A 22,543-nucleotide genomic window follows, 5' to 3' on the forward strand; every position below is an offset into this window, starting at 1 on the left:
CCTGGGGCTACAGAGCCAAACGAGCCCGACACAGTCCCTTCCATTGCGGGGTTCACAGTTGAGCAAGGGAGCCCGGCGGTCGAGCCAGCAGCTGCATAGAGCGCAGTCAGTTCTGTGGGCCAGGACAGCGATGTTCAAGAAACCTTAAAACTGGCTGTGCAGGTTCCACAGGGCCGTTACCCCCTCCCTCCTTTATACAGCACAGAGCCCGCTGCACAGGCCTGGAGCTGGCTGTCCCGAGTATGGAACATGTCCAGTGGGTCTGTGGGTGGAAGACAGGCTGACCCTGCACAGGGATGACTTGGGCGGGTGTCCCGGGCTGTCTGTGTGCTGAGCCCCTCTGGCCCTGCAGGCTGAAGGCCAAAGAGGAGGAGTGGCGGGAGGCCCAGCAGGGCTTCAACAAGATCTGGCGGGAGCAGTATGAGAAGGCATACCTCAAGTCCCTGGACCACCAGGCCGTGAACTTCAAGCAGAATGACACCAAGGCCCTTCGCTCCAAGAGCTTGCTCAATGAGATTGAGAGCGTCTATGACGAGGTGAGGCCCTCCTCAGCCGGGGTCGGGGCAGGCTGCCCGGCCCAAGCTCTGGCTCTCCTGGCCTCGAGCAGATGGCCAGCTCTCTGTGCCTCTGTTGCCCTCGCCGGGCTGCGTAGGGGTGAGGATGGGTGTTTCCGTAGCACCCAGCATAGGGCTGGCCCAGGAGGCAGATTGAGGCCACCCTGCCATTGTCAGCAGAGAGGGGCGACTAGGGCCAACCGTGCTTCTGTGTGGCTCTGGACTCAGTGAGGGGAGTGGTTGGCGTGGGCTGGTGAACGGGAGCGAGTAGGTGGGAGGCTTGTGCCAGCACCGGGTGATGGCAGGACCATGGAAGGGCTGGTGGCAGGCGGGGAAAGGACAGAGGCAGGGAATGTTGCGGGATGGTGACGGACCGGGTGTGCAGGGCTGAGGGGGCCGGGCCGGAGTGCAAGCAGTTGCAGATCTTCCGGGGTCTAGCCAAGTGTCTGTGAATGAATGATGGTGGGCAGAAGCCCGTGGTCCTCCCTGAGCCTTCCTCACCCCCAAGGCAGCCTGGGTCAGCTGGACTCGAATAATCAGGGTGCTGCTCGCCTCGTTTCCCCCAGCCTCTGAGTGCTGCTGCAGGCCTTGGTAGTGGGAGTTCGGCCTCGTTTTGGTTCCAGAGCTCAGCTGGGCCCCCACCCATTGTGATGCCCTCAGAGCCCCATGGCCCTGGACCCCCTACTTGGAGTTCTCCCAGTGGGTCGCTTCCCGTCTAACAGCCGCCCTGTCTCCCCAGCACCAGGAGCAGCACTCGGAGGGCCGCAGCGCCCCCTCCAGCGAGCCGCACCTCATCTTCGTATACGAGGACCGGCAGATCCTGGAGGACGCAGCCGCCCTCATCAGCTACTACGTGAAGCGGCAGCCGGCCATCCAGAAGGAGGACCAGGGCACCATCCACCAGCTGGTGCACCAGTTCGTGCCCAGCCTCTTCTTCTCCCAGCAGCTGGACCTGGGCGCGTCCGAGGACTCCGCCGATGAGGGCCGGGGGAGCCCCCAGGGGCAGGGTGCAGACCCTGGTGACCGGAAGAAGCCAGCGCCCGGACCGCAGAGCAGCGCCCCGGAGGAGAAGGGGGCCTCGGGCGAGGCGCCGGCCACAGAGCAGCAGCCGCCGCAGCACAAGCCCCTGGACGACGTCTACAGCCTCTTCTTCGCCAACAACAACTGGTATTTCTTCCTGCGCCTCCATCAGACCCTGTGCTCCAGGCTTCTGAAGATCTACCGCCAGGCACAGAAGCAGCTCCTGGAGTACCGGACGGAGAAGGAAAGGGAGAAACTGCTCTGCGAGGGCCGCCGGGAGAAGGGCAACGACCCCGCCATGGAGCTGCGGCTGAAGCAGCCAAGTGAGCCCCTGGGCCCAGGGGTGACACCATGGGGGCTTGCCTCTGAGATCCGGGAGGGGAGGCGGGCCAGCTGAGCAGCTGCCCCAGAGCCACGGGCCACCTGCAGTGGGAGGCGGTGACTCCAGATCCTTCCTGGTGGTGGCCGCGTGGGAGCCGGGCCCTCCGTGACCATGGTGCCGCCCCCTCAGGTGAGGTGGAGCTGGAGGAATACTACCCGGCCTTCCTGGACATGGTGCGGAGCCTCCTGGAGGGCAGCATCGACCCCACGCAGTATGAGGACACCCTGCGCGAGATGTTCACCATCCACGCCTACGTGGGCTTCACCATGGACAAGCTGGTGCAGAGCATCGCCCGGCAGGTGAGCAGGCGTGGGGCGGGCAAGCGGGCAGCACCTCCCTGCGAGTGCCTTTCCTTCACTCCTGTGCCTGCGGTTGATCCCGTGCTTGGCACCTTTCCTTTTTTTTCAATTAAGGTAGAATTCTTGTAAAGTAATATTCGCCAGTTTTAAGTGAGCGTTTCAGTGGAATCTAGCACATTTGCAGTGTTGTGCAGCCATCATCTCTGACTAGTTCTAATTTCCATCTTCCCCCAGAGAAACCCTGCCTCCATTAGCAGTCACTCCCCAGCCCTCCTCTCCCAGCCCTCTTCTGTCTCTCTGGATTTGCCTGTTCTGGGTATTTCACATAAACAGAATCACATACTATGTGGCCTTTTGTGTCTGGCTTCTTTCACTCAGCCTAACATTTATAAGGTTCACCCACAATGTAGCGTGTGTCAGTATGTCAGCCATTTTTATGGTCACATAACATTGCGTTGTGTGGATGGACCACATTTTGTTCTTCCGTTCATCCGTTGATGGACACTTGGGTTGTTTCCACCTTTTGGTGGTGGCGACCGGTGCTGCTGTGGATGTGCGTGTGCGAGGATATGTCTGAGCCCCTGTTGAAAAACCTTTCGTGAGGGTTGTTTGGCAACATGTAAAGAAACTGGCCCACTTTTCCTGGCGGGGGAATATCCGTGACGTGCATCAGCATCACCCCCAGCTGAATGTCAACAAGAGGAAATTGGTCACAAGTATATAAACAGCAAAGCCCCAGACACGTCGGGTGTGGTCCCGGGACGTGGGTCCTGCTTGGTGACCACTCAAGTTGTTATTCAGCTTGACTTTCATTTCCTGGTTATCAAGTGAGGCTGTTCATCGTAAAGTGGAAAAGCAGCAGAGGAAGGAATAATGTCGTTACTCTGCCACCCAGGTACCGTTACTAGAAACATTTTAAAAATGGCAGTTCCTTCCAGGTTTTACGAATTTCTTATTGAAGTAAAACATACAGAAAAGTGCCGACTCCTCAGTGTGCAGCTCGGTGGGCCTTCACAGATGGACGCCCCACCCGTGTCCACTCCAGCCACCCCCCCATCACGGGCACCCGCTGCTGATTTCTGACACTGGGGTAGAGTCCCTGGCTTTGAAGCTGCATAAACTCAGCGTCTGGCTGCGTCCAGGCAGCGTGATTCTCTGAGATTCCTGTCTGTTGAGATGCCCGTTAGCTCCTTCGTCGTCCACCTGGGAAGGATTCCAGGGACGAGCTCCCATTTGGGCCCTTGGAGCAGCGCTTTGCATCCCCTGTGGGCCGTATGTGTGCATGACCTCTGCTCCCCTGGCTGGGGTGCAGGCAGACACAGCCAGCCTTGGGGGGAAGCTTCCAGATTCCTGGCCCACTCTGGTCCTGCCCCGGGGGGCCGGGGAGGGGAGGACTCTCTCATCTCTCCTGGACCGAGCGAGTCGGCTCCCAACAGGCCACAGCTCTCGGGAAGGCGGCCCCATCTGTAGCACCGGGAGGATTGGACCATATATACTTTGACTCATGCCTTTTTTTAAAAAAAACTCCTTCTCTCCACAAATGTCTCCTGTAAAACCTGTTTTAAAAGATAAAAGAAGCAATAAAATTGGAGCCGTTTAGTTGGAGCCACAGTGAGGGCAGGACCCCCACGTGTGGCTCACAGGGCCCCTCCACGCAACACCTGTAACCTGCAGCGTCGTATCCACACTCTTTCCTTCCTTTTATTTATTTATTTTTTAAAGTAGCATTTCTTATTTTCAGTAACGGCAGCTAATGTTGATTGGGAATGTGCTGGATGTCAGGCACCATATGAGACCCATGTGTGTCCACGCGTCGCTGTGTGCACTCAGCAGAGGGACACACAGAGCGGAGCCTGAGGCCCTGAGTCTGCAGTAGCCTGTCTGGGCCACAGCTCACACGCAGAGGGGCCGACTCACGCCGGCCTCGGCCTTTTCCAATCCTTGTCTCATCCTAGGCCTAAAGGTTTTAAGTATGCTCATAGGTATTAAAGGAATCACTTGTGTTTATGACTGAACGCTGGCGGAAGACGATCACTGCTTTTATGATTACCCTCCCCATTTCGGCACACTTCCGTTTGCATCTTTTCTGTGCGTTTCTCACACCCAGGCAGGGTTTGCTGGTCTGCTCTGGTTGGCCCGGGTTTGCTCTTGTCTGGTTTGGTCTGGTTTGGTCTCGCTTTTGGTCTGGTCAGGTTTGCTAGTTTGCTCTGGTTTAGTCTGGCCTGGTCTGCCCCAGTCTGGTCTGGTTTAGTCTGGTCTAGTTTGCTCTGGTCTGCATGTGGCATGGAAGTCGCCCTGCACGGCCCGTTGGACGCTGGTCTTCACCCCCACCCCGTGGACTTTGCCACCCCGTCTCTGGGTGAGGTAGGGGCTCCAGCAGGAGGTGGGAGTGGTGGCTGTGCCTCAGCCCTCCTGGCGGGCACACGCCAGGCACCCACCGGCCCTCCCTCCCCGGCAGCTGCACCACCTCGTGAGCGACGATGTCTGTCTGAAGGTGGTGGAGCTCTACCTGAACGAGAAGAAGCGGGGCGCTGCCGGCGGGAACCTGTCCTCCCGCTGTGTCCGCGCCGCCAGGGAGACCAGCTATCAGTGGAAGGCCGAGCGGTGCATGGCTGACGAGAACTGCTTTAAGGTGAGAGGCCAGCCACGCTCAGCCCCACACGAGGCTGGGGGGAGCACGGCGGGCACCCACGACAGGAGCCCAGTACTGTGTGCTGCTTTCGCTGGGCCTCTGGACGCAGGCCCCGGCCCCGGAGGGCACCACAGGGCCTGTGAGGTGGGAGCCCGGCACGTGGTCCCTCAAGGAAGGATGGGGCTTGGAGGCTGGTGAAGAGGGATCATTGATGACCTTTCGACCTCATCCTTTGCCAGCCTGGGCTGTTCTCGTGGCTTCAGGCTGTTTGTCCCCCTCCTTCCCCAGGTGATGTTCCTCCAGCGCAAAGGGCAGGTGATCATGACCATTGAGCTCCTGGACACCGAGGAAGCCCAGACAGAGGACCCACTAGAGGTGCAGGTGAGGACCGCAGCCCTGTGCTCTGTGCCTTGTACACACCATGGGGGCCAGGGGCAGCCACAGGCAGCATCGTGGGGCTCCCACCACGGGAGCCCATGCACATGCTGGCTGAGCACAGGCCGCAAAACGTCCACCAGAGAAGCCTCTGTGCAGGTTGAACGCTCTCCTTGGAAACGCATCAGGAGGTGGGAGTTGCGGAAACCCCGGCTCCTGCCACCTGCTGCCGACACTGTGCCGTCCGCCCATAGCCAGCCCAGTCACTCAGACCCCGTGGCATGTGGCCGCGGCGCTCCCTGTGCATGGAGCTCAGAGCTCTGGGTGCCCCCTGACCACCAGGAGAAAACCCACCTGGCCCACACGTTGAGGCGCACATTCCGCTTGGTGCGCGCACGCCAGGGAGCAGGGCCCAGAAGCCCAAGCTGCCTTCACAGAGCGGGGGCGCCACCCACCACAGCCTCGGGGGCTCCCTTCACAGCGCCCTTCGCTGGAAACACTCCAAAACAAGGGAGGGTAGGGGCCTGCACACCCGGTCCCTTCCAGAAGTTTCCAGCAAATGTGCTTTTGTTACGCTTGAGTCTGGAGGAGCCTCGTGCTTTAACAGGGTGGTGAGCAGTTGAAGGATACCTCGGACGCTGCAGGCCATGTCTGCCCTGGACCTGGTGACCGCTCCGGGCCCCCCCTTTACTCAGCCGCAACTCCTGCCGGTGCTCTCCCTCTTCCTACCTGCTGTCTGTTCCTGCCCACCCATCCCCCAGAGCCCGCTCTCCTCCGTGTCAGGGGCCTCCTGTTCCACGTGAACTTATCACGTGATGGATACAGGAAAGTCGTTACACAGCAGGAATTTATCCACTTACGCACGAAATGCCATAAATCATCTGAATAGTGGCCTGGGTGTGCGTGTCCCGCTCCAGCGGAGCCCTTTATTGGGAGCTGCAGTCTGCTGGTCTCTATCACAGTTCAGGGTTCTCGATAGCTGTTATCCTAGTGCTTCGGGAGGGGTGGGGACAAAGTCCCCGGGAGCCTCTGATGACCTGGGCTGCGTCTCCCTCTGTCCCCCAAGCACCTGGCTCGGTACGTGGAGCAGTACGTGGGGACCGAGGGTGCGTCCAGCTCGCCCACCGAGGGCTTCCTCCTGAAGCCTGTGTTCCTGCAGAGGTGAGAGGACTTTGGGCCCGGGGGCCTCTCCCACCGTTGCCAGCACCCAGCGTGACGGGGTTTTATTAGTTTTCACGGGATCAAAGGGTTTGGGTGGTGGTTTTCATTGCTTCAGATTGCGTTTCTCCAACCCTGGGAGGTCAGGCATCTTCCCAGTGTTGCTGGGCCACGAGGACCTTCTAGTCTGCAAATCCTCCTCGCCCCCAGGAACCTCAAGAAGTTCCGCAGGTGGCAGTGTGAGCAGGTGCGCGCGCTGCGGGGTGAGGCCAAGAGCTCCTGGAAGCGGCTGGTCGGGGTAGAGAGCGCCTGCAACGTGGACTGCCGCTTCAAACTCAGCACCCACAAGATGATGTTCATCGTGAACTCCGAGGACTACATGTACCGCCGTGGGACGCTCGGCCGGGCCAAGCAGGTGCCCCTCCCTGCCCACGTCCCGGGAACCTGGGGGCCAGCCCACAGCTGTCTGGGGTGCCTGGGCCATCCTGATTCTTCTCTCCCCCGCCCCCTGCAGGTGCAGCCCCTGGTCCTGCTGCGCCACCACCAGCACTTCGAGGAGTGGCACAGCCGCTGGCTGGAGGACAACGTGCCGGTGGAGGCAGCCAGCCTGGTGCAGGACTGGCTGATGGGCGAGGAGGACGAGGACATGGTGCCCTGCAAGACGCTCTGCGAGACAGCTCACGTGCACGGGCTGCCGGTGACCCGCTACCGAGTGCAGTACAGCCGCCGCCCGGCCTCGCCCTGACGCTCCCACACGGGCACTACGACTCGCACTTAGTGCAGTTGCTTCCTCGGCCTGTGTGCCCATCGGGCGTTTTCATGAACAGTGTGAGGGGAGCAGAGCGTCCCCCAGCCTTGCTGCTATGGGCTGTGAGCTCCAGAGAAGGGCGGGTTGTGTCGGCTCTCGGCCCCACGCTGCCATCCCTCTTGGCTTCCCCGCTTCCTTTGGGCCCGTCCTGTGCCAGACGTAAAGCACTCCCCGCACTTGAACTCTAGGGGCTCAGTCCCCACTGGAAGGGGGAGAAGCAGTGCACCGCTCAAGGCACAAGTGAGTGCGTTCACATGCCTGCTGGGCTACTCCCGTCACACATGCCAAATCCCCAGGCTTGGGCACCATGGGTCCTTTCCTGCGTATGGTGAAAGTGGGTGGAGAGCCGCGCGAGGGCTCACGTTCGAGGGCTCACGTTCAGGAGGGGTCAGCGTTTGAGGGTCCCTGACGTCGGAGGAGTCGGGCCCAGGTGGACCTGCTTGAAAAGCATGTCCTTCCCAGGCTTCTAGAAACATTTCCCAAGCTGGGCAACAGCCTGCATCTGACAGTTCGGGCATCGGCTTGGCCCAGCAGGTGCCTGCCTGGGGTCCGCAGTCACTTCGAAAGTGAGAAGAGCCCTTTCAGCCAGACTGTTGGGATCCTGCTTTGACATCCAGACAGAGTGGGCAGGCGGCACCAGAACTGGCCAGGAGACCCTGCTCTGGAAAAAAAGAGACTCAAACCCCATGTTTATCCGACAGCTGGACTCTGAGCACGTGAGGGGAGGGGGCCTGGCCTGCCGCACCCGCTGAGCTCGAGTGGTCCCACCCTGGGAGGGCCCTGGGGTGCGGTTGTGTACCTAAGATGGACATTCTAGAAGTATATATATGCACACATATTTATTCCTTTATGCTCTCTTAGTGGTTGTAAGTTCTACAACGGCCAAGTCCCACGGCCTCTCTGGGGGTGACAGCCCTCTTCGTGGACTTCTGCATACCCACCCCAACGCCTCCATTCCGGCAGCCACCCCCCGGGGCGGGTATGGTGTGAGAGGCAAAAGCTTCTGTGCCAAGAATGCCAAGCAGTTTGGGCTAGGAACCAGCCTTTTGAACTTCCGGCACCACGAGAAGCTCTGGCCGGGCCCCTGACACCATCAGCGAGTGGGCTCCACTGACCCGTGGGCCTGGAAGAACCCCCGTGCAGCTGCCTCTGCCAGCCGCAGCCCTTGCCTTCCTGCAGCTGAGCTGTGCCAAACACCCAAGGTTCCGGGAATTGGAGACGTGTTTCTAGAAGTTTACCTGTGGAACTCGAGGTTTGCAAAGCCTGTGACTCCAGGCCTGGGCGATTCCAAGGCCAACCTGTCCCACCTGGGTGTCTCCTCACCCGTGTTTTCTCACGTGTAATCCATGCACTTTGTACGCATCCTTGTTTTATAAGAAGGAAACTTACCAGAATTCCTGAACCAGACCCTCCCGGCAGCCGTCCTCCTCGGGAGCCCGCAGCTCCTCCCGTGCCTCTGCCTGGGCCCGGGGTGCGGGCCGTACCCCACCAAGCCCCCCATCCTGCATGCTTCTAGCGAGCATCTCTTCTGGTTTTGAAGAATTTCTGTTCTGGGGCTTGTACTTCCTTTGCAGCTGTTTTGAATGTAGTTTTCCTTTTCTATTTATTTGCACATTAAAGCTAAAAATTAAATATTGATCTAAAGCTGTGAGGTTCAGTCAGTCATTTCCTGTGAGCAAATCTGGGGGTGACCTCTCACTGCCAGGGTTGGCCTGACCGCAGGGAGTGTCTGCACAGGTGCGCCTGGGAGTTCTCAAACCCCATGTGGGGACCCCCCCCCCACTGTGGCTTCCCTGTGGCTGCGCAACAGGGTCCTGTTTCCCCCGGGGCATGGCCCCGCCTCCAGGGTGTTTTCTAGAATACGTAAGTCCCCTACATACAAGCAAGTTCTGTTCCGAGAGCGCGTTCGCCAAGTCCAATTTGTTCCAACGAAGTTAGCCTAGGTACCCAACTAACCCCATCGGCTATATGGTACTGTACTGTAATAGGTTTATAATACTTTTCATACAAATAATACATAAAAAACAATAAAACATTTTGAACCTTACAGTACAGTCCCTTGAAAAGGACAGTAGTACAGTACAACAGCTGGCATACAGGGCTGGCGTCAAGTGAACAGGTGAGAAGGGTTACTGACTGGAGGAGGGAGAGGAGGTGGGAGACGGTAGAGCTGAAGGATCGTCAGCAATAGGAGACGGAGGGCAAGCTGCAATTTCACTCACGCCTGACGCTGATGGAACCCACGTTCGCAACTTGAAGGTTCGTATGTAGGGGACTTGGGTGTGTTCATTCCCAGCTCAGTTTTCGTATTTGCTGGAAATGAGAAGTGTTTCCTTCCAGTGTTGCACATGCAAAACAATTTGAAGACTGCAGCGTTTGCTGTGGGCTTTCTGTGCCTGCCCACCCGCTTCTGACACCAGGTCCAGAAGCCCACAGATGGCGGGGGATGCGGGGTCTCTCCCTCCTCTAGCCCTACAAAACCACCCTCCGTGCTCTCTGGTCCCCCCTCCCAGCTGCCCCCCTGCCCCCTCCTTTCCTCTCACCTCCTGTGTCTTCACCATCATTGGGTCCCCTGAACATCTCCAGGACCCCCTCCTACCAGCCCCACACCTGCTTCCAGGTAAGAGGGAGCCCTCAGCTCTGCTTAGGGTCCTCTTAGCTGCCCCCCACCCCACGAGGCTTTTGCAGCGCAACTGGCCGACCCCCTCCCCTCCCACTCAGTGCCCACTGCCAGGCCTCACCCATTGGGTCCCTGAGCTCAGGTGGCCCTGCCTTCTGCCCAGCCCACCCTGCCCACCTGGCAAGTCCTCTCCCAAGAGTTGTCCCCAACCTTCCCAAGGGGCCACAGCTGCCTCCCAGGGACCCCCCCCCCCACACGCCCCTGGAAGTGCGCAACTCCCCAGAGGGTAAGAGCTCCTGGGGAGTTTGTGACCGAGGCTTGGTGCGGCCCTAGATTTCTCCTGCCGCAAGCTCACATCCAGCCGTGGCCAGGGCCCGCTCTGCGCTCCTAGACTGGCTTTTGTTGGAAGCCCTGGGAGGGCAGGCCTGGGAGGCAGATGGTGGCTGCAGCAGCTCCCAGGAAGGACACCCGGTCCCAGGAGAGCAGACAAGAGGCGTCCCCAGGGACCTCTGTGGCGGGCAGAACTCTTCTTGGCCCCAGGATTCCAGCCCTAGTGGACACCTTCCAGAAGAGTGCCTCCCCTCGAGTGGGCAGTGCCTGTGACTGGGATGAGGTTCCTGGACAAGAGACAGGAGGGAGGGTCTCCGCTGGCCTGAAAGACAGAAGCCCCACGTGGCAGAGGGGGCCCAGCAAATGCAGATGAGGACCTGGGCCCTGTGCCTACATAAAGCAGCCCTCATCCTAACGGCCCTGCAGCTCCCCTTCCGGCCTCCTTCAAGTGGTGCAGAGCTGCAGGACCAGGTGGGCTGCCCTCCCCTCCCTAGCACGGTGGTGGGGGGGGGTTGCCTGTGGTGCTTGGGGCAGCAGTGGAGTTGGGGGGCTCAGGTAGAACATTTACTCTGTTCCTAATGAGGTGTTTGCCTTGCTGGGTCTTTGCAAAATAGAACTAGCGCAATGCACCTGATGTCCTGGCTGAGAATGAAGCTGATTGTTCTAAAAAGCAAGTTGACCTAAAATCAGTCTCAGGAGGTCCGTGGCGGGCGTGGGGGTGTGGGGGTAGAACTGGTAGCGGTGGGACTGGTGGGGATGCAACGTGCCCAGAAAGAGCCTGCAGGGATGGGGGGTGATGAGCATGCCATACCTCCAGCCCTGCCGGAGGCTCTCCAGAACCTTCTCCATGCAGCCCTGTGTGCGGGAGCTCCAGCCCACAGGACAGGTGAGCAGACTCAGATTTGGAGTTCCGGGGATGAAGCATAGGGCTTCTGTGGTTGGGAGGGCTGGACCTCAAACCTTGGTGCCCGGCAAGTCGGGGGTCACAGCACCCACCTCTCATTCTGGTCCGAGGGTTAATGTCCCTGGCCGCAGGCCGAGGCCCAGCCCGGGAATGAGGGGAGATCCGGGCACATTTGCAGGTGCCCATCTGGCTTCAAAGTACAACATAAAGAAAACACAATTTCCACAAAGATGGCCATCCCGAGAAGCATTGCCTCGGAAGGACTTGAGGGGCTGAGTCATCAGTGACCTCCATCTTCTAGTGGAGACGGTGAGGCAGGAAGGGGCAGCCAGGGAGGACAGGCTTGGGGGAGGGGGCTTGGAGGGTCCAGATGAGGCTGGAGGATGAGGAGTCCCAGGACTAGCCACTGGCTTAGGTCTGTTTGCCGTTTTTTTTCACTTATTTATTTATTTATTTGTTTTATTTATTTTTTTGCAGTACGCGGGCCTCTCACTGTTGTGGCCTCTCCCGTTGCGGAGCACAGGCTCAGCGGCCATGGCCATGCCATGCATGTGGGATCTTCCCGGGGCACGAACCCGTGTCCCCTGCATCGGCAGCTGCGCCACCAGGGAAGCCCTTTCACTTATTTAAATTGTGGTAAAATACACGTAACACAATTTACCACATGACCATTTTAAGTGTACAGTTCAGTGACATAACGTACACCCACGTTGGGAATTCCCTGGTGGTCCAGTGGTTAGGACTCGGCGCTTTCGCTGCTGACAGCGTGGGTTCGATCCCTGGTTGGGGAACTAGGATCGCACAAGCTTTGCAGCGCAGCCATGAGTAAATGAGTAAATAAATAAAAAGTACATCCACGTGGTTGTATAACCATGCCCACCATGCATCTCCAGACTCTGTTCATCTTCCCAAACCGAAACTCTATCTTCAACTAAACACTAACTCCCCACCCCTAGCCCCTGGCAACCACCCTTCTGCTTCTTTCAGTCTCTGTGCATGTGGCCACTCTAGGGACTTCATATAAGTGGAATCATACAGTCTTTGTCCTTTGGTGACTGCCTTATTTCACTCAGCACAGTGTCTTCAAGGTTCATCCATGTTGTAGCCTGTGTCAGAATTTCCTTCCTTTTAAAGCTACTATTATGCCTTTTTTGAAACATGAGTTTTAACGGAAAGTGACGCACGGCATAGAAAATTCCAATAGCACAAAAAAAGCTCACAGAGAAGAGTAGGTGCCCATGTCCCTCCCCCTGAAGGCAGCTGCCCCCAGTGTCCCCCAGGAGGTATTCACGTGGCTTGTCATCCGATTGGAAACAGCGGCCCGGCACCTCCACGGCTGTTTCCGTGGCGGCAGGGGTGGGGGGGGTTGTTTATGGCCCCCCCCCCGCCCCGCTGCCGGAAATTTCCCCATACAGACGTCTTCCTGAGCGTTTCCCTGTACAGACCCACCATAAATTCCTAGACACGGAATTCCTGAGTCAAACCACCCGCCTCACGCTCCAGTCTGCCCTATCCCTGGCAGGGAAGAGCTGCCGGGCCCAGCTTCCCGTGAGCAGAGTCCCTGCTCTCTCCTGGAGGGCGGCAAGGGGTCCCCATCCCCGTTTTCCTGTGCGCTGAGGGCATATCATCATCATCACTGGTCACGTGTGCTGTGAGGCGTAGGTGTGGGATGAATTTGTCATTGGTGCTGGTGGAAACTGCTCAGAAATGAGGGAGAGGTTCCTGGCTGAGACCCCTGCCTTGACTGGAGCTCTCCAGGTCTCGATCCCTGCCGACCAACCCTGGGGCTGGGGGGGCAGGGACCTCAGCATCTCGGCCTCTGGCTACACTGACTCTGTGCAGGACTGCTCGGTCATTTCCTGGCTGGTTCCCGTGTCCCCGAGTGTGTGGCTAGATTAGGGTTCGCCATACCAGGACACGGCTGCATCTGACCCCCTCTCCCACCCCTAGTTCATTTCTTCTTCCCTGACCCCCACTGCCCCCTTGGGGTCCATCTGCTCCCAGACATTGCCCCCACCACTGTGACCCAGCCCTGACCTCACAGAGACTGAGCACCCCCAGTGCAGGGCTCCCCCAGGGTAGGACGGTGTAGCTGCTCTGAGATCTGGAGGGGGGATCGTATTCAGGACGGAGGAGTACCCTCCCCTCTGGGTGGGACGTGGAGAGGTCTGAGGGGTGAGGACCACAATGGAAGGTGGTTCAGGGGGCTCTCTGGGCTGGCTGGGCCACCCCCTCTGGCTCATGTACGGCTCTGGCCCCTGGTCACACCTGGGACCCCAGGCTGAGCGTGGGGTCAGGACCAGAGCAGAAGCGGCTTTGAGAACTGGGCACCCCCCAGAGGGGGCTGCAGCCACGCTCCCCTAAGACCCCCAGGACAGCACATGCTCAGCATCGGGGGTTCTGGCTGAGAACCAAGACCTCCTCAGCAGGCTCACAAGGCCTGCCCCTCTCTGCGCCTGCCGGGGGACCTGTGCTGGGGCGTGGGTGAGGCTGCATACGGCAGGGTAACCTCCACAGAGGGCCAGGGGCACCTGGGGGGGTCCGCTCACCTGCTCTGGCCTCTGATTTGGGGTCCTGCCTGCCAGAGCCGGGGGTGGGGTTTGAGAGGAGGGGGCTTCAGGAAGGGCCAAGCGTTCCTGATGGATGGAGGGGAGCATGGCACGGAGGGCTGGGCTGTCACGAGGATGGGGCCGAGACGTGATCGGCCAGCAAGAAGTGGCTACTTGGCCTACAGAGGCTGGATGGGGGCTGCAGCCTGGCGCCTCCTCTCCCATCTTACTGGCCCAGCACCTAGACCCCAAGTAACTCCAGCTGCCAGGCCTCCTCAGGCCAGGCTTTGGGCCTCCCACGGGCTCATGGGGGCAGGGACCGGTTTATCTCACCAGACCTTGTCCCCTCCTCCGCCGGCACTCAGGAAGCTGGGGGAGGGGGTAGGGGGGTCCGGCCAGGCAGGAAGCCTGAGGTCAGCCGGCCACAGCCCAGAGTAGCCGGCACCCAGCACCGGCAATATGTGGGCTCTCCTGATGCTGTGGCCCCTAGCACTGGGATTCAGCCTGGATGACACTCAGACCCCCATTATCTACGACGACGATGGGGGCAGCACGGAGAGAGGTGATGGTGAGTGACCTCGGGCCCTGCCTTGGGACTGGGGGGGTGCCCAGAGCCGGTGAAGGGGAGACAGGAAACGGGGCTGGGGCTTCTCCAGCCCAGCCCTGAGTCCACAGGGCTGGGGGTTTCCATGTCCAGCTCTGTCCCACCAGCCCAGGGGCTCCTGAGAGCTGGGGGCTAGATCTACACTTTCTCAGGGGCCTCGCCATCCAGCTGGGGAACCAAGTGAGGGGCTAGGGGTTGGGGGGTGACTCCTGGCCTCTCAGCGCTTCTATCCCCTTTCCCTCCGGGCCTCTCTTCCCCAGATAGCACGCCGGGGCCCCACCCGCGCAGCTTCCCTGGCCAGCCCTGTGCCAATGACAGCAACACTCTGGAGGTCCCGGCCAGCTCTCGGGCACTGCTGCTAGGCTGGGTGCCCACGAGACTGGTGCCCGCGCTCTACGGGCTGGCCCTGGCAGTGGGGCTGCCCGCCAATGGCCTGGCGCTGTGGGTGCTGGCCACACGGGTGCCACAACTGCCATCCACTGTGCTGCTGATGAACTTGGCGGCGGCTGACCTGCTGCTGGCCCTGGCGCTGCCGCCACGCATCACCTACCACCTGCGGGGCCAGCGCTGGCCCTTCGGCGAGGCCGCCTGCCGCCTGGACACGGCCGCGCTCTATGGTCACATGTACGGCTCCGTGCTGCTACTGGCCGCCATCAGCCTGGACCGCTACCTGGCTGTGGTGCACCCGCTGCGGGCCCGCACCCTGCGAGGCCAGCGCCTGGCCATTGGGCTCTGTGTCACAGCCTGGCTGGCGGCAGCCGCCCTGGCGCTGCCCCTGGCGCTGCAGCAGCAGACCTTCCGGCTGTCGCGTTCGGACCACGTGCTCTGCCACGACGTGCTGCCCGTCGGTGCCCAGGCCTCCTACTGGCGGCCTGCCTTCCTCTGCCTGGCGGTGCTCGGCTGCTTCCTGCCGCTGCTGGCCATGCTGCTGAGTTACGGGGCCACCCTGCGCACGCTGGCGGCCGGCGGCCGGCGTTACAGCCACGCGCTGAGGCTGACCGCGCTGGTGCTGACCTCGGCCGTGGCCCTCTTTGCGCCCAGCAACGTGCTGCTGCTCCTGCACTACTCAAACCCGGACCCTGACGCCTGGGGGGACCTGTACGCCGCCTACCTGCCCAGCCTGGCGCTCAGCACCCTCAACAGCTGTGTAGACCCCTTCATCTACTACTACGTGTCGGCCGAGTTCAGGAGCAAGGTGCAGGAAGTGGTGCTTCGCCGGGCGCCCGGTACCGCAACAGCTTCCAGGGAGGGGTGCAGCCCGGCCACCTGCACCCGGTCCTCCTCGTTTGTGTGACAGCCCCTCCACAGGCCGGACAAACAGGAAGGGGGTTGCACTGGGTTGAATAGGGTCCCCTCCCAATTCGTGTCCACCGAGAACCTCCAAAAGTGAGCTTATTTGGAAATAAGGTCATTGCAGGTGTAATTAGTTAGGATGAGGTCACACTAGAGTAGGGCGGGCCCAAAATCCGATGTGACTGGTGTCCTTATAAGAAGAGGACACAGAGACACACAGGGAAGCCCATGTGACCACGGAGGCAGAGATGGGGTGATATGGCCACAAGCCAAGGGATGCCACAGACTGCTGGCAGCCACCAGAAGAAGCCAGGAGACCAGCCTGGGACAGACGCTCCCTCAGAGCCCCCAAAAGGAGCCAACCCTGCCCACCTTTATCTCAGACTTCTGGCCTCCAGAACTGTCAGAGAATAAATTTCTGTTGTTTTAAGCCACCTGGTACGTGCTACTTGGCTACAGCAGCCCCAGGAAACTAAGACGAGCATTAAGTGCAGGTTCCCAGGCCCAGCCAGCTCGCCTGCGTCCGTGTCCAAGGTGTGGACAAGGCAAAGCTGATGCTGCCTTGGACCTGCAGCAGGACCCCACCCAGGAGGAGGCTCGGGCCCCCTCCCCGCTTGTGGCCCAGGCGGCTGGGAGCCCCGTTGGCGGTCCTCGTTCCCAGGATGGGCCTTAGTGTTCTGGGGCATCTCCTGAGCACTGGAGACCTCTACTCTGCTCCCCAAAGCCTGGTGCAACCCATCACTGGGAGCCACAGGGCTCAGCCGCCTACTGTCACCCTGGCTGCAAGATGTCACCTCCTCCTGCTTTCCCTTGGTCTGACCCCTCTTCTCAGGTAACTCCCCCATGGGCTGGGTGGGTGGAGCAACGTGAAGATTTACAGTGTACACCCAGGGTGTACACCCAGGGTCAGGGGGCTGCAGCTTCGCAGAACCCACCCCCAGCCAGCTGAAGGCTGCTCTGCGTCAAGGCAGGGGGCGCCACGTGGGGAAGGGCCGCCGTAGCCCCAGACGCACACACACCCTGCCGCTCCCCACCCCAGAAGGCAACACAGGGCACAGTGTCCGGAGCCACCGAGGCATCAGCTGTGGGAGTACACAAGCCCTCTCCAGAGGCAGAGGGGAATGGGTGCCATTCCCGGGCTCCCCATCAAGTTCATATGTCTCTGGTCTGGGGAAGAGTGAGCCGGAAGCCCCAGGACGGACACACACACACACACACACAAGCGCGCGCGCACACGCTCTCCCACGTAAAAGTGAACCTGGGGCTGTGTGAATAAAGTCAATGAAGAATATCATGTCAATAGCCTGGTATGATGATGTGCTAGAGTCTTGCAAGGTGTTACCACTGGGGGAGGCTGGGTAAAGGGTAGCCAGGACCTCTCTGTACTGGTCTGATTTCTTACAAGTGCATGGGAATCTATGATTACCCTGGGATGCAAGTGTTCCAAAGCCTCACCCTGCTCTGAAAGGCTGGGCTGTAGACGAAGGAATGGAGGTGAGGGGCCGGAAGGGAGCTGGGCTCCAGCGCTTAGAGCTGCCTCTCAGCCTCCCCTGCCCGCAGGAGGCCCAAGTCTGTCAGGGACTCTATGGAAATGAGCTTTTATTACACCAGCAGCCTCTATGGCAAGTGGCAACAGGGCCTCGGCAAGGGTGCAGTAACCTTGCAGGATGGCAGGGGTCAGGAGCGTGGAAAGTGGCCGGTGCTGCACGACGGGGACCCACAGGCTGGGCAGCCCCCTCAGGGTCTCCGTGCTGTCCAGAGATGAGCAGTGTCGGCTGAAATAAATTACCACCGTGGAGGCGGAAGACAGGAGAATGCAGGAGGGGGCATGGAGAGCCGGGAGGCAGGTCTGAGCACACGGCTTCGGTAGGTCCAGAGCTGGGACACCCTCCCAGGCTGCTAGGAGCGGGACAATCTTCCAGGCGGGGCATTGGAAGATCAGGGGTTCACAGGTCGAGGTCAGGAAGTGGGCAGATGAAGGGGCATCTGTCTGGAGCCCAGGACTTCCTCTGCAGAGAAAGTGGTGGTGCTGTCGAGGCTAAACATTCAGGGACCCCTGGGTTGAGGCAGGGGTGCAGGGACTGTGACAGTTCTGGGACAATTTGGGGTTTGGGTCCGGGGGTTCAGCAGCCCAGGCAGTCATTATGCAGAAAAGCAGCCTTGTTCGTTTCTAAGTTGCCGACGCTACGTCCTTGATTTGGCCAGAGTCGTGCTCCCTCAGAAAACAGGTCTTTGGCTACGAGTCCTTCCCAGAAATGTCCCCCCTCCGGGGAGCAGAACGTCAGGCTGTGGGAGCTGCTCTGGCCACCCAGCCCAAGGCTGTAGGGTGGGGTGACTTGTGCTCCAGCTGCAGCTGGCGGGGAGGGGGGCACCTCCAGCCACCTCGCTGACCATCCTTCCTGTTGAGGTGGGGACTGGGCCCCCAGGAGGCCCACCGTCGTCTCTGATGGTCTGTTTATCGGGTTCGTTTGGAAGCAGGGGTCACCCGGGCAGGGTCCAGCGGCCCCCTGACAGTCAAGTCTCCTGTCAGCGACCCTCTTCCGGTGGGGCGAAATCACAGCCAGATCACGCCTTCCTGCTCGGAGCTTTAGGAAGAGAAGCCACTCTGACTGATGGGGAGAGAAGCCGAAAAATGCCTGTGGGCTGCCAGGCCTGGCAGGGGCGGGACTGCGGACTACTCCCTAAACCCGCCTCCAAGTGGCTCGGCCTGGCTGCCTCCGCCCACTGAGACATGAGCGCCCCACCTGGAGCCGGGGTTGGGGGGACACGGTCCAGCAGGGCCCCTCAGGACCCCGCCCATCCCCACCAGGCCACAGTGATGGGATGGGGCCTTCACTTCTGGTAAGAATGAGCGCAGCATGCAAGGGACCACTGACCAAATAGAAGACTTATCTGTGGAACTCAATCAGCTATGAAAAGGGAGGAACTGCTGATACAACACCATGGATGGACAGCAAGGGAACTCTGTTGAGTGAGAAAAAGCCAATCTCAAAAGGTTACATACCCCACCATTCTGTTTACAAAGCATCCCTGAAATGGCAAAAGTATAGAGCAGGAGAACAAATGAATGGTTGGGGGGGGGGGGCGGAAATCGAGGTGGGTGTGGCTATAAACCTGCAACTAAAGGGATCCTTGAGGTGATGGGCTGTCCTGTATCTTGACTGTGGTCATGATTACACAAATCTACACGTGGGGGAAAATTGCAGACTCAATTGCAAATGAGTGCATGTAAAAGTGGTGAAATAGGAGTAAGACGGGTAGATTGCATTGATGTCAATTTCCTGGTGTTACACTGTAACTTGAGTTCTGGGAGATGTTACCACTGGGGGGAACTGGATGAAGGGCACCTAAGATCTTTCTGTTATTTCTTCCAACTGCGTGTGAACCTATGGTACCTCAAATTTAGAAGTTTAATAAAAATCTTCCCCTGCAAAAGGAAAATAAAAGCAGACCTCTCTCAGAAGACACTGGACAGGGTGGGCAACACTTGGGTGACTTTAAAGTTATACATATGATAATTATTAGCATGAGAGATGGGAGGGGACAACACATGGACAGAAATGACTTCAGAGTTGCTACATTTTGCTGAAGGTGGTTACAATACTCCCACCAAGTAGACTGTGAAAAATTTAAAGATGAATAGTCTTATCCCCAGAGTTACCGCTAAAAAAATAATGCTAAAACAACAATAACTGAATCAAAATGCAATTCTAAAAGATATTCAAAAGAGGGCATGGAAAGAGAAACACAGGGGGGCAAAACAAAATTAGTGCAACAATAACCCTAAACCCAGCCCTATCGATAATTATATTATATGCATGTGAACTAAACCCAGTGCCTGGTGCAAGATGACGCACCCCTAAATCTCTGGGACTCTGGTTGGTGCTGGGAAAAACTTTCCTACTGGGTTTGCTGAGTGGGGGTGTAAACCAGCCTTTGCCACCAGCATGGGGTGGAGAGACCCTTGCCACCCAGGAAGGCAGGGCTCTGAGGCCCGCCAGTGCAGCCAGCCTCCAGGACCTGGCACTTACCTGAGCTGATAGATCAACCTGTTGTTTAAACCTCTTGAGTTGAGTTTGTTCAACCCAAAAGATTTGCCTCGTCCAGGAAGTCTGCCCAGCAGCCCCTTCCCAGCCTCACCCCACAGGGCTCTCTGGTCTCCTGACCATTTCCTCCATCCTTCCTTCAGGGGAGACAAAGATTCTCTACCTAACCAAACTCCACCCGGGCTCTTCTGAGCTCTTTTTCACTTCGGTCTCAAATTCTAGGCTTCCATGTTCATCTCAGCACTGCCCAACTGTAGCAAGAATCTGCTAATATGTCAGTTTAGCCAGAAACCCCCCCCTCCACCGTACTGATCACCCTTGATATCTGATTGGGTTCCTCGTCCTCCACCATCCACCCCCTGCCCCCTGTAATTTCTCATCACCCTGGCCTACCTTCAGCAACAATCAGGTGCAGTCGGTTTAGCTAGAATATCCGCCCTTCACTCCTGATGTTTCCTCCTAGTAACTTTCCATCCACTGACTGCCACCCCCCACTCCTTGGCTATAAATTCCCACTTTTTCTTCTTTTATTATTAGGAGTTAGTTACAATCTCTATCCCCACTGCAAGACTCCATAGTGCTCCCCCTTGAAAAATATATTCCTTGCGTCATGAATAATTTCTTCTTTAACAGGGGTCCCAGGCCCAGGGGGTCTCAGGGACAGGTCTGTCCTGGGGTCCAGTCCTTGGGAGGGTTCACTAAGCTCACGCTACACATACAGGCTGCTCTTCTATGTGTGCCTGGGTGGATGGGGGTCAAGGGAGAACAGATCCCCCACCTCATCCCCTGAAACCCTACAGCAGGCTGACCCCTCCATCAGTCACTCCCACTCCCTGCCAGGTTCCAGGGCCAGTGGAGGGAAGTTGGGGGCGGGCCCAGCTCTCACCTGTCCTCTGCTTCCCCGTCCAAGTCCACCACCTCATGGCCGGCTGCCACGTGCCCCGCGTCCAGGGGACCCAGGTTATAGTCGTAGCTGTACAAAGCAGAGGCTGGTGTCGGCTGCTCTGGAAGGAAGGAGGACTGAGTTGGTAGGGAAGGCACTGGAGGGAGAGGATCTGGATGACCAACAGCCCAGGGGGCCTGAGGGGAGGAGATCTGTGGCCCAGAGCAACAGATAGGAGGTGAGGTCACAAGGTGGGGAAGCGGACACAGAAATCAGAGACGAGGAGATGCAGGAAAGCACAAAGTTGGGGTGGGGCTGGGGAGAGACTGACCAAGACTGAGGAGATGCAAAGGGACCCAGATGCAAAAAGAAGAAGATGGAGCGATACATTCTGGGACAAGGTGGGATCCCCGAGGCGGGGCGTGGGTGGATCCTCACCAAGGGCACAGCGGCCAGGGGGCGCGGGCTCCAATCTCACACGTTCGCGGCAGGCAGCCTCCTGGAGGTGGCAGGTGCTGGCATAGACGACGCCGTCGGAGCCACATACCGGGTCCCTGCTGGTGGTGCAGTCGCGCGCGCAGCCGCAGCGCGTGATCTTCGTCCCCTCCTCCGGGATGGCAGCGGGACCTGCCTCGCCAGGGGACCAGCCTGGCGGGCGAGGCGAAATGGGCAGGCCCCGGGAACTCCACCCCCCAACTTGATCCCTGCCTCCACCTGGGCCTGGGGTTGGGGAGAAGTCCCTGGGGTCCGGACCACACTCCACAGCGTGGAGACAGTTCCTAGGAAGCCCTGACCTGGTAGAATTTCACGCAAGTATTTGCCTAGTGTTTACCAAAATAAAATTTAAAAAGAAAACTTTTATGTTCATTGCAGCTCTACTTACAATAGCCAGGGCATGGAAGCAACCTACGTGTCCATCGACAGATGAATGAATAAAGAAGATGTGGCACATATATACAATGGAATATTACTCAGCCATAAAAAGAAACGAAATTGAGTTATCTATAGTGAGGTGGATGGATCTGGAGTCTGTCATACAGAGTGACGTAAGTCAGAAAGAGAAGAACAAATACCATATGCTAACACATATATATGGAATCTAAAAAAAAAAAATTGATTCTGAAGAACCTAGGGGCAGGACAGGAATAAAAACACAGACCTACTAGAGAATGGACTTGAGGATATGGGGAGGGGGAAGGGTAAGCTGGGACGAAGTGAGAGAGTGGCATGGACATATATACACTACCAAATGTAAAACGGATTACTAGTGGGAAGCAGCCACATAGCACAGGGAGATCAGCTCGGTGCTTTGTGACCACCTAGATGGGTGGGTTAGGGAGGGTGGGAGGGAGATGCAAGAGGGAGGAGACATGGGGATATATGTATACGTACAGCTGATTCATTTTATTATATAGCAGAAACTAACACACCATTGTAAAGCAACTATACTCCAATAAAGATGTTAATAAATAAATAAATAAGAAAAAGAAAACTTTTAAAAGCAATCTAAACTCATTTCAAGAAGTCTGGAAAATAAAGAAAAAGGTCCCGAGGGACCCTCTAGCCCGTCCTGCGTCCTTCTCTGTGGCCGATTGGGGCTCCCGGCCTGGGTCCCAACACCCTTTGGCTTGTGCGGAAGCGGAGGCAAGGGCTCTCCTTTGGGCCGCCCGCTTCTACACCCGCCCCCTCATACCCTCCTAGGCCCCGCCCCTCCTCACTGCCCACCCCCCGCGCCCCGCTAAGCCCCGCCTCCTTCTCACTGCCTGCCCACTCTGCTCAACCCCAAGCCCCTCCGGTCAGGCAGCGCGCCCTTGACCGTGCCGGGTCCTCCTGCCTTTACCACGCCCTCCTCTGCCGCGGGTGGGGTCGGGGTGGCGGGTGGTCGGAAGGGGCAATGGCCCCGCGCACTTACCGGGGCCCTGGGCCAAGGAACGCTCCACCTCGTTGCACGCAGGCCCAGCGCACAGCTCCCGGGCGAGGGGACTGCGCGAGCTGACGTTGTAGAAGCGAGTGGCCTCGAAGGCTGCGGGACCAGGGGAGAAGGGTGACCAAGTGATGGATGACAGGGTGAGGGACTGAGCTAGAG

At 58.6% G+C, this 22,543-nt stretch overlaps 3 protein-coding genes across 3 annotated transcripts in view; 2 read left to right on the top strand and 1 right to left on the bottom strand.

The window, feature by feature from the left end:
• The window catches only part of SIN3B (SIN3 transcription regulator family member B), a 37,049-nt gene extending 28,183 nt beyond the window's left edge, over positions 1–8,866 (top strand). Inside the window, exons 11-18 of the mRNA XM_082652391.1 lie at positions 353–536; positions 1,294–1,897; positions 2,086–2,255; positions 4,714–4,887; positions 5,176–5,268; positions 6,329–6,423; positions 6,631–6,835; positions 6,935–8,866. Coding sequence (XP_082508517.1) covers positions 353–536; positions 1,294–1,897; positions 2,086–2,255; positions 4,714–4,887; positions 5,176–5,268; positions 6,329–6,423; positions 6,631–6,835; positions 6,935–7,165 — 1,756 coding nt within the window. The 3' untranslated portion in view covers positions 7,166–8,866. The remainder of the gene's footprint in view (positions 1–352; positions 537–1,293; positions 1,898–2,085; positions 2,256–4,713; positions 4,888–5,175; positions 5,269–6,328; positions 6,424–6,630; positions 6,836–6,934) is intronic.
• Positions 8,867–14,090: 5,224 nt separating this feature from the next.
• Positions 14,091–15,890, top strand: F2RL3 (F2R like thrombin or trypsin receptor 3; the record flags this gene model as incomplete). The annotated part of the gene is made up of 2 exons (XM_082652447.1): positions 14,091–14,199; positions 14,496–15,890. 2 exons carry the CDS (start codon positions 14,091–14,093, stop codon positions 15,527–15,529), a joined length of 1,143 nt encoding a protein of 380 aa, XP_082508573.1. The 3' UTR covers positions 15,530–15,890.
• Positions 15,891–17,996: 2,106 nt separating this feature from the next.
• The window catches only part of CPAMD8 (C3 and PZP like alpha-2-macroglobulin domain containing 8), a 96,813-nt gene continuing 92,266 nt past the window's right edge, over positions 17,997–22,543 (bottom strand). The window contains exons 39-42 of the mRNA XM_082651268.1: positions 22,370–22,480; positions 20,896–21,105; positions 20,461–20,578; positions 17,997–18,137 (exon numbers count right to left, since the gene is read on the bottom strand). Coding sequence (XP_082507394.1) covers positions 18,116–18,137; positions 20,461–20,578; positions 20,896–21,105; positions 22,370–22,480 — 461 coding nt within the window. The 3' untranslated portion in view covers positions 17,997–18,115. The remainder of the gene's footprint in view (positions 18,138–20,460; positions 20,579–20,895; positions 21,106–22,369; positions 22,481–22,543) is intronic.

The sequence above is a fragment of the Grampus griseus genome (assembly GCF_964374135.1).
Source record: "Grampus griseus genome assembly, chromosome: 3".
In the NCBI taxonomy this organism is placed as follows: Eukaryota; Metazoa; Chordata; class Mammalia; order Artiodactyla; family Delphinidae; genus Grampus; species Grampus griseus.